At 42.5% G+C, this 11,305-nt stretch overlaps 1 protein-coding gene across 1 annotated transcript in view; it reads right to left on the reverse strand.

The window, feature by feature from the left end:
* LOC110285137 (ral guanine nucleotide dissociation stimulator-like) overlaps positions 1–876 on the reverse strand; it is a 1,891-nt gene extending 1,015 nt beyond the window's left edge. The window contains exons 1-2 of the mRNA XM_021151133.1: positions 621–876; positions 297–469 (exon numbers count right to left, since the gene is read on the reverse strand). Coding sequence (XP_021006792.1) covers positions 297–469; positions 621–797 — 350 coding nt within the window. The 5' untranslated portion in view covers positions 798–876. The remainder of the gene's footprint in view (positions 1–296; positions 470–620) is intronic.
* Positions 877–11,305: the final 10,429 nt, after the last annotated feature.

An 11,305-nucleotide genomic window follows, 5' to 3' on the forward strand; every position in this document is an offset into this window, starting at 1 on the left:
AGTGAGACAGACAGAAAGAGACAGAGAGACAGAGAGATAGAGACAGACAGAGAGACAGAGACAGACAGAGAGACAGAGAGACAGAGAGACAGAGAGACAGATAGACAAACAGAGACTGAGAGGCAGATACTGAGAGACAGAGACAAAGAGATACAGAGTCAGACAGAGACAAACAGAGAGACAGGCAGAGAGACACAGATATATATATATATATATATATATATATCTGGAGAGAGAATATATCCCAGAACCAGTAATAGGATTGAAGAACTATAGGCTTTGAGATGGGCACTCACTTCATGAACAGTAGGCCCAGTACCTGTAGTGGGGTGACAAAGCTTCTGTATGTGGAGAGAAATGTAGGGACAAAGAAGGGGTCTCCTTCCTGAATTGAAGGCACCAGGTTGTTCACCAACTTAACAACCATTTCTGCACTGATTGGAGACTCTCTACGTGGCTCCCTCAGATCCTGTGGGGCAGAAGTGTTCTCACCGGGAGAAAAGATTAAGATCAAGGACTCAAATAGACATAGGTCTGCAGCATTCTCATTGGTTCCTCTCATTCCAAGATTTCCTAAATCATCATTCTGCCAAACACAGATTAAAAAACAGAGTGCTTACCTGGTCTGTGTGGTTCTGGTCCTGGTTACCCTTGGTCACAGTTTTTCGCTTTCTGGAAAATGGCCCCAGGCGTTGAAGGCAAGAGTGAACCCTGTGCCTCCAGACACTACCATGGCCTTCCCTATTGTCTTTCTTGAGGCCCAAGCCTCGAGTAGTCCTAAGACACCAAGAGAACATCTTGCCCTCTCTAGTGTCTCTGACAAGTGAAGTCTGTGGGGCTGCCTCTCAGCAGTTGGCTGTGTAGGGCTTCATTCTGAGGTCATTGCCAAGAGGGTGATCTCACTACTGTCCTGTCTTCAACAGGACTTTCTTATAAAGCCCCTAGATCCCCTCCAACCTCCCAGGAATACAAATAGACACAGTTACACAAGTGCTTCATGTTCATTGCTCCCAGGGTTGTTTGGATATAGGCAGTACATCAGCCTTGCAATCTGTGTCCCTACTGTTAAAGTAAACCTGTAACCCTACTCCTAAACTTTTAGCCCAGTCTACCATAAACCCAAGCCATGATGCCTTGCTTTTATGTGACCTTGTGTGTGTGTATGTATTCTCTGTGGAATGAGAATACATGCATACCTATGACAGGCACCAGCCCCGCAATGTCATTGTTCTGACATAGGAATGTCTTTCCATTATTATTTTCCACCCCCAAGATCATATTAAGAATCCATCCCATATGTTTGCAGCTCTCTGTAAACAGCTTGCTGAGCCACATTCACCAGGTTACAAGATAGAAGCCCTCCCTTCCCCCAGCAATCTTTCCGGGTGAATTAATCCAATCCGGAATTACCTATTCTTCCGATTCCTGCTTGGGTTCTTGACCTGACAGTCTTCAGTGATGAACTCTGACCTGCCACCTTCATGAAACCTTTTCCTTCCCTACATTGCATTTAGTCATGGTGCTTGTCACAGCAATGGAATGAAAGAAGACTTCCACTCTTTCTCTGTCCCCATCCTGTGTTATGTGGCATCCAACCTATTCTCTAGTTGCTCATCTCTCTCACTTGCTAGTACCCCATCTCTTCCTCTCTACTCTGCGTTTTCTTTTTCTCCTGCTCCCAGTTGTGTTTGCTCCCAAGTCATTCACTGTTCATCTCCTGGTCAGCTCCTTCCTTCACACAGAGTGTCTGGGTCCATGTTTAGCAAGCCGGTGATCTGAGGAGTCCAAGTCATGTGCATGTGTTCAGAATCCTGTGGTACTCCAGAATGGGGAGCAATTTCATTGTTAACAACTTGTCTCCTTTGTCAAAGTGAAGTAGAGTTGTGTTTATTCTTCCTTTACTCTTCTTTGCAATGTATTCATTGTTTCTTTTTCCCATTTGGCAAAGAGTGTGGATTTGGGTGGGTGAAGAAATGTGGAGAATGGTGGACTGTGGGAGGGGAACCCTAACCAGAATATATTGCACAAAAAATATAATTTCAATAAAAATAGTTTCCAAAGTTAGTCTATTGATATTACATATGGAAACTTGTTTTAATTAATTAAGAAGGAAATGAGAAAAGAAGAAAACAAAAATCAGGATGTGGAAGTTCAGAAAATTTGCCATGTATCCTGTCTGGTTGTAAGTGAGCAAAATCATCTTCTGGTGGACTGGACTGTTAAGAGATCCTTGAAAACTTGTAACTGCTTTCATCCTCATGATGCAATGTATACCAAAGGGTAAATTTGTGAGTACCCATGACATTTGTATAACTGCAGGGGTAAGGTAGTGTTGATGAACATATGTGAGTGAATAACAGCTGGGAGCCAGGAATAGCACAGACAACATGTGGGAAAGCAGTACAGACCCTACGCATTTTATACTGAAGGTAATAAAGGACCATAGAAGGATGATAAAATTTAGACTCTGTTTTTTTTCATTCCATCTGATAAAGATGATATCCCTTAGTAACTACATCTTTTATTGCACCAGAGAAGTAATCTGTGGCTAGGATAAAGGAAATGGTATCAACACACTTGTATTTATATAGATGCATATATGTGTGATTATATGGTGTGAAGCGTATTTTGCACATTTCAAAATATTTTATTGTAAATATATGCAAAAATAAGTTCGTTCAAGATTAAGAGAGCCTATGATTTTGGGGAAGGTGTGAAACGTCTTTGCATTAAATGAAGCAGATCTTACCTCGTATAATTCTTAGCATTTTAAACTGAGCAATCCATGCATTCACAGTGCTGTACAATTGCTGTCTATATTCACTCTGTACACATTGTAATCATACAAATGAGGAATCTCGTACTCATTAACAAGTCATCTCCCAACCACCTCTTCTTCTATCCCATGACAAGAACTGATCTTTTTTTCTCTGTGAATGCACCCATTCCACATGTGTTATTCATATGGATAAAAGCTTCTTCCAATTTTATGTTGAGGAGCATCCTTCAGTTTGATGGTAGAAAGAGAACTTAGAGGTCCATGTTCCCAGATGTGATGGTGGATAAGTCATGAAGATCCACTCTCAGGAATGTGATGAATGTCCTTAGAATTATGTTCTACCTTTGCTCTGCCACATGAGGACACAAAGGAAGTCACAAAGATAAGCCAGAAAATGGACTTTATCAGCCACACACAGGATGTTTGAACACAGAGATATTTAGCTTTAGCCCTAATATTGTGAGGATGAATGAATAAATGTATTAATGAATGAATTAATTTTTTTTATTTTATATTTTTTTATTAGATATTTTCTTTATTTACATTTCAAATGCTATCCAGAAAGTTCCCTATACCTTCCCACTTCTTGGCCCTGGCATTCCTTTGTACTGGGGCACATAAAGTTTGCAAGACTAAGGGGCCTCTCTTCCCAATGATGGCTGATTAGGCCATCTTCTGCTACATATGCTGCTAGAGACATGAGCTCTTGGGATAATGGTTAGTTCATATTTTTGTTCCACCTATATGGTTGCAGCTCCTTGGGTACTTTCTCTAGCTCCTTCATTGGGTGCCCTGTGTTCCATCCAATAGATGACTGTGAGCACATCCACTTCTGTAATTGCCAGGCACTGGCATAGGCTCACACAGGACAGCTATATCAAGGTCCTTTAAGCAAAAACTTGCAGGCATATGCAATAGTGTCTGGGTTTGGTGGCTGATTGTGGGATGGATGCCCGGTTGGGATAGTCTCCGGATGGTCCATCCTTTTGTCTTAGCTCCAAACTTTGTCTCTGTAACTCCTTCCATGGATATTTTGTTCTGTATTCTAAGGAGGAATGAAGTATCCACACGGTGGTCTTCCTTCTTCTTGATTTTCTTGTGTTTTGCAAATTGTATCTTTGGTATTCTAAGTTTCTGGGCTAATATCCACTTCTCAGTGAGTGCATATCAAGTGACATTGTTTGTGATTAAGTTACCTCACTCAGGATGATGTCTTCCAGATACATCCATTTGCAGAAGAATTTCATAAATTCATTGTTTTTAATAGCTGAGTAGTACTCCATTGTGTAAATGTACCACATTTTCTGTATCTATTCCTCTGTTGAGGGACACCTGGGTTCTTTCCAGCTTCTGGCTATTATAAATAAGGCTCCTATGAACATAGTGGAGTATGTGTCCTTAATTACCAGTTGGAACATCTTCTGGGTATATTCCCAGGAGCGGTATTGCAGAATCTTTCATTTAATACTCTGTCCAGTTTTCTAGGAACTGCCAGACTAACTTCCAGAGTGGTTGTACAAGCTTGCAATCCCACCAGCAATGGAGGAGTGTTCCTCTTTCTCCACATCCTCGCCAGCATCTGCTGTCACCTGAATTTTTGATCTTAGCCATTCTGACTGGTGTGAGGTGAAATGTTAGGGTGTTTTGATTTGCATTGATATGCACTCACTGAGAAGTGGATATTAGCCCAGAAACTTAGAATACCCAAGATACAATTTGCAAAACACAACAAAACCAAGAAGAGGGAAGACCAACATGTGAATACTTCATTCCTCCTTAGCATAGGGAACAAAATACCTATGGAAGGAGTTATAGAGACAAAGTTTGGAGCTAAGATGAAAGGATGGACCATCCAGAGACTACCCCACCCGGGGATCCATCCCATAATCAGCCACCAAACCCAGACACTATTGCATATGCCAGCAAGATTTTTGCTGAAAGGACCTTGATATAGCTGTCCTGTGTGAGCCTATGCCACTGCCTGGCAATTACAGAAGTGGATGCTAACAATCATCTATTGGATGGAACACAGGATCCCCAATGGAGGAGCTAGAGAATGTACCCAAGGAGCTGAAGGGGTCTGCAACCCGATAGGTGGAACAACAATATGAACTAACCATTATCCCCAGAGCTAGTGTCTCTAGCTGCATATGTAGCAGAAGATGGCCCTCTGGGTCATCATTGGGAAGAGAGGATCCTTGTTCTTGCAAACATTATATGCCCCACCACAGGGGAACGCCAGGGCCAAGAAGTGGGACTGGGTGTGTAGGGGAGCAGGGCGGGGGGAGGGTACAGAACACTTTCTGGATAGCATTTGAGAGTCTGCGCAGGGGAGAGTGTGGACTGCAAAAGCTAACAGCTTCTGGGTCAGGCAGGAGCCACAGAACTTCTGGGGCAGACCGCATTTCAGGCTCCAGACATCCGGGCACCAGAGGAGAGGTGTCCACCCCGCCCAGGAGGGCTTTGCCACAGCATCTGGGGGAGCCATCTTGGTTCTGATTCTGCCTAGACTAGTCTGCGCAGGGGAGAGTGTGGACTGCAGAAACTACACAGATTCTGGGTCAGGCGGAAGCCACAGAGCTTCTGGGGGCAGACTGCATTTCAGGCTCCAGACAACACTTGTGTTTTCTAACCACACCTTCCCACTTATCCAAAATTCCATGGATCCCAGGGTCTGAATCTGAGCAGGGTGCAGTTCACCCTCTACTGGTGTGAGTTCAACTCTATCTTTGCCTCTGGCTCGATCTCTAAGTTCTAGCAAGGTACTTTGAACCTCAGCTCATTTTTTTGTTTTTTTCTCTTAGTTAGCTGGTGTTGGTCCAAACTTCTAGAATCTGGCACTAGGCAGTTTATTTAGGCATATTTAAATAGAGAACAAATTTGGAGAAAGTTTCCTGGTAACAATGATCTCAATCCCATGTGCACAATAAAGTTTAAGGTGTGACTACATCAGACCTCTTTTGCAAGATACCTATCACTTCTATCATGAGAATGAGTTCTGTAACTAAGGGGCCTAGAATCTGATGTGGTATTGTTCATACATATAACACAGAGGTCATAAGGCTGCGAAGCACAAGTGGCATCTCCCATTAGGATGAATTCTATTAACAGGGAGACGGTGCTCAAGATAAAGGTCTCTGGAGGGAAAGTAACACACCTATTGGTACCTGTTTTGCAAAACTGTAGCCAAATGCCTTAAGAGAGGAAGGATTTATCTTTGATTACTCTTTCAAAGGGGTCAATCCATCATGGCAGAGCAGACTAGTTTGCATCATGACAGGCAGGGAACAGAGAACAGGGCTACAGGAATAAGCCAGGGAAAGAACAAAACTCAAGCTCTGTCACCCCTATTTCAGTGACTCTCCAGTTCCCATCTATCCCACCTCCCGATATTCTCAACATATTGCAACTCTATTAAGTAATTAACCACCCAATTATGTCGAAAGTTTTAACTATTGTGTGGGCTCCATTTCAGACACACTGAATTATGCCTTACTTTTCCTTGGATGTTTCTTTCAAGTTGACAATCAAAAATAAGCTTCCAAGCCATCCAGATGGTATATAATGTAACCTGTGTTCAGAGAATCTTTGGCCATATCATTAACAAAGTCAACTGTAATGCAATAAAACCATAACAAAACACACTCCCCTGGACTGCTTTGTTACTCTGCAAAGGATTCTTCTCAGCCCTGATCTTAAAGGAAAGAATGCAGGCAAGAGACACAGGCAGTCACAGTTATTCAACAAAGCTAAGGAAATGATTACTCTAAAGAGAGACATAAGAAGGTGTCTCCAAAGGTGGGGGAATCGGCCTTTTAGTTTCTACACGTGGATTTAAAAGTTTTTAATGAAAGTTTATGAGCTGGCTGGCATATTCATGGATTATGGTGACATTTTTCTCCACCAAACCATTATGAACTGGATTTCCCCTTTAGAGTATTTCTTCCAATCATTCTCATAAAAAGCTCCCAGCGGTAGGGGACAGAGCACAAACTCCTATTGTAAGTGACATTATAATGAAGGCAGGGTCTTTGAAGATTGCAAGTTGTTAGTTGCAAGTAGGAAAGTGTTGTGGTATATCACACTGGGAACAACTTAAGCGTAACATTCAACTGCAGAGGGGTATACTGACTGTCGGGGACAGAGTGACAAAGCCACAGCTCTGCTTTCCTTGGTTCTTTCTCATATTGCCCCATACATTCTTGGTCTCATTATTGTCTCCTTGTTCCTGAGGATGGCAACCTTAATCATCTCTTCAGCCTTAACACTGTGACTCTTACCTTGGGGTAGAATGAGTTTTCCATGGTATAATTGTAGACAAGTCCACAGGAGTGTGGCAGGTAATATGGGTGCTGCCTTTGAAGGAACTGCAGAGGGGCTTGGAAAAAAAATGTGAACCCAGAAAACAGAGAATCTAAAGATAAGAAGAAAATCAAAGCCAGTCCTTGAATTACAGAGTTGTAAGCAGGCAAATATTCTCACTAAGCATCAGGGATAGGAGCAACTGTTTTTTCTCATTAGAAGCAAAAGTCTTTGTTGAGGGACAGCATTCATGACACTTAGACTGAGAAGGCAAAGAGCTTATGCAAAGATTGCATCGTTGGAATGTAGTGAAGTTTTCCAACAAGCTCCAATTAGGGATATTCTCCCCAGCTTCGAATGTTCTAGGAGATCTCGTTCTGTTACTTCCTCTGGCTACTTGTCATCATAAGGCTATGCATTTTCTTCCTTCCTTCTTACCCTGTAAAGAATCTTTCCATTTCTGTAGATCTCTGAACCCAAAGCTAGGGTGGCTATCTCACTCTCTGTTCAGAAAGTCCATCTTGCCATCTGTCTCCACATACAATGCTGGAATTTAGCATTTCAAAAGTGGACCACAAATCTGAAAGGCATATTGGCATCATAAGAATAGGTCTGGAGTTTTCACTGGCAAGGTGGAGGTTTAAGCAGTACTGGCAGCAAAATTTGAGATGAGGTTCTATTTGTCCAATCTGAGAAGTGGCATCAAGAAAAGCAGACAGTGATCTGAGAAAATGTTAACCATACCAGGGTGGGAGAGATGTATCTTGTATGATGAGTATTGAATTTCAATCATATCTCTAAGTAGATTAGATTAATTTTCTTAAGATACAAAGAAATTGTTGCAAATAATTATTTAGAAAGTATTTCAACTCAGAACACAGCTGGGAAGGCTGCTCAGGTGTCCAAAATTCTACCAGGTGTTAGAATAATTATAGACTGAACCTCAAAGTGTGTGCGTTCACACACACACACACACACACACACACACACAAACACAGAGAGAGAGAGAGAGACAGAGACAGAGACAGAGACAGAGACAGAGACAGAGAGACGGGGGGGGGAAATAACTGGTTGGAGATCCAGTACTAATGTGCATTGTATTAATTAACAACAGAGGAAGAAAGAAAGAAACAGTTAAGGAAATTCGGGTGATACACAGAGTTTGTCTTAGTTTTGGAAGTGATTGAGAGCTCCTTGTCCACCAGCAGGCACAGTTACATATGCCCAAAATCAGCCGGTGAAAGGCCTATGAGCAAGGGTTTGTCTTGTGTAGACCTGCCAGGCCGCTTAGCATCTGCACCTTAGAATGTCTGCATTTCCATTCTTGTCATTACCCATGGTACAATAATGGTTTTTATAGGTTAGAAGAGGTACTGAATCATCTGATCTTTAGAATTCATTGTGTTTTATGTCAGAAAGCATCTGCTAAAGTATTTCTCCAAACATAGGCAAGAGTGAGAACCTTTGAACATATTTCTGAACATCAAACGCTCATTAGATTGGTCCCAGGGCTATCTTTGTTGTTGCCATAGAGAAGAAGCAGAGGGGTCTAGAGATGCAGGATAGAGAACTGAGCTAAGCAGGCAGGCAGGCAGGATAGCAGGGACAGCTCATGATAACACCGAGGCCAGAGAGGAGAGCTGCCTCTGCTTGTCTCCCCTGTGCAGGATCACCTCTATCACATCCGACCTCTGCAAGCTCCACTTCAGAAAGTTGACATAAGGGCCAGTGATGATGTCCCTAGGGCTATGACTAGGTTCCTGCTGCTGATAGGTTTTCTGAGCTGGTGACAGGGGGAGTCCTCCTTTTTTTTTTTATTGTGTCCAGGGATTTCGGAAGATGTAAGACAGAAACTGAATTCCTGAATCCCCCAGGCTACCACCATCTTATTTGGAACCTGTAGCTAAGGCGTCTGAAATGGGGCCTGTAACTAGGGCTCTGACTCCTCTTAGCAATCATTTCCTCAGCTGAAAAAGAAAGATATATTTTTCCCAAGTGGATGTGTGGCTGCCTACAGCAGCCTCCCTCTAAATGAAAGCATTCTCCCAGTCTCCGGGGAACAGCACCGACAGGATTTTGAATTTCCTAGGTTTGTTATTTGAGCCTAACAAAAGAAAAACCCCATCTTAGATGCAATTAGACCATTTCTTTCTTTGTCTACCCAGAGAAAAGGAGAAACGCAAAGGGCAGAATTTTACAGCCAAGATAGGTAATTTGAAGCCCGGTGTGTGTGAGATACAATCTGATAACAAATAAGAGCTTGTGTGTGTCCTTTCTGCGGACCACAGAGTGGGAAGGTCCTATTGATTCTAAGGGGTGACAGAGCAGCAACCATTCATTATTCTGTGCTACAAACTGTACCACTGCCCAAGGTTATGAATCAGAAACACATATTTTCCTAAGGAACTTTGTTGAGTTATAATTTGCCAAAATAAAACTAATGAGCTTAAAAGGTAGGATTGGCTGGGTTTTGACAAATACATATGATCTTCTTACCATCACAAAAAAGCTGGTCCCACATCCTGCAATGTTTCCTCTGACTGTCGCTGTCCTCTGTTCAATGGCAATCTTGATCTGTTTTCCATCACTGCAAGTTTCTCATTTGCTTTGTTCTCAAATATTTTCTGAGTAGTTAGCATGTTGTTACTCTAGCAAACATGACTGATCTCCTTTCAGCTACTTCCTTATTGTTGGCATTTAGTCTAGGCTCCACCCCACAGTTTCTCAGCAACACCAGGTATGCCTGCATCATTATAAAAGGGGCTGCTTGCTCCTCTCTCTCTTGCTCTCTTGTTCTTGCTCCCTCTCCTTACCCTCTCTTTCCCCATTCCCTTCCCCCTCTCGCTACACATATTCATGGCTAGCCTCCCCCCCACTTCTCCTCCTCCTCTTCCTCCTCCTCCTCCTCCTCCTTCTTCTTCTTCTTCTTCTCTCTCTCTCTCTCTCTCTCTCTCTGCCTTTCTCTCTCTTTACTCTCCCATCAACTCACCTCCCCATGTCCTAAATAAACGCTATTCTATATTATACCCCATCATATGGCCCATCCCTCATGGGGGAAGGGTTGCCTCAACATGGGCTGGCAGAGGCACTCCCTTCCCCCCATACCAGGCCATGACTCCATCAAACATTTCTGGTTGTTATCTTTTTATAAAACACAGCACTTATGATCTTGGACAGTTTTCTCTATGAGGAAAGGGCATGTTTCTACTTGGGTGAACAGAGAGTGAACATTATGTGTTTGGAGTCTAGCCTTCCTTTCTTCTCTCTATTTTCAGGCTGTCTTTGAAAACTTAAATCTACATTTAAAGCTGTGAAAGGAGATCCCATATCTACTGGGGTGAAGGCAGAGAGATAGTGGCCATCAAGAGGCAGGAGAAGTAGGTCTAGTATCTAGATCTGATGCCAGAGAGTGTTTTGATGCTTTAGACCTTGAAAGAGAGAAGATGGCACATTAGGTTGGTTCTGTGGCGGGGGATGGGTGGTGAGGTTGATGGGTTAACCCAGATGATGACAATGCCAGGGGCTCATATGATGTCAGCAACCTGACTGGACAGTTAGGGATTCTAGGAAGTGTGCTGTAAGTCTTTATTTAATGAAGGAAGAGCAACACAGAAGTGGTGTAGTATGTAGATACACACACACTCAGGGGCCCCTGGGAGTCTTTATTATTTTAGAGACTATCCTGGCACTTTTTTTGTGGTGCTCATTTGGCCACTTGGAACCTCCACCCACATTAAATGCCATTTCAATGATATTTTTCATACCTATTTTCATAAATGTTCATTGTACTAACTAGGCATTCATTTGTAGGCAGTCCATTGTCAAAACCCTATTGCATTTGCTGTATCTCTCTATCATAGAAAGCCTCACAATATTACCCTAATTATTTTTGCAATCACTGTTACCTTGTTGAGCCATTTGAAAATAGTTTTTCAGTGTACATAATGATAGAGGATTTATACCATGGCCTTTTTTGAATGGGCCATCTGTGCAATTCCCACAATCCTCAAATGTAACATTAATATAATAGCACTAGCTAATATGCAGCTCTTATTCAAGTGTACCCCATTGTAAGGGTTACGTTTTAAATGACTTTCTTAAAGACCAAAATAGATCTCATGACTCAAAACAGGATACCTTGGGCGAGGGACTAATAATTCCTGGGGTTGTTACATGGGAGCAGAACAGCGGCACTGATTACATTTGAAATCAATCTTATGAAAA

Source organism: Mus caroli, chromosome 18, assembly GCF_900094665.2.
Source record: "Mus caroli chromosome 18, CAROLI_EIJ_v1.1, whole genome shotgun sequence".
NCBI classification, from domain to species: domain Eukaryota; kingdom Metazoa; phylum Chordata; class Mammalia; order Rodentia; family Muridae; genus Mus; species Mus caroli.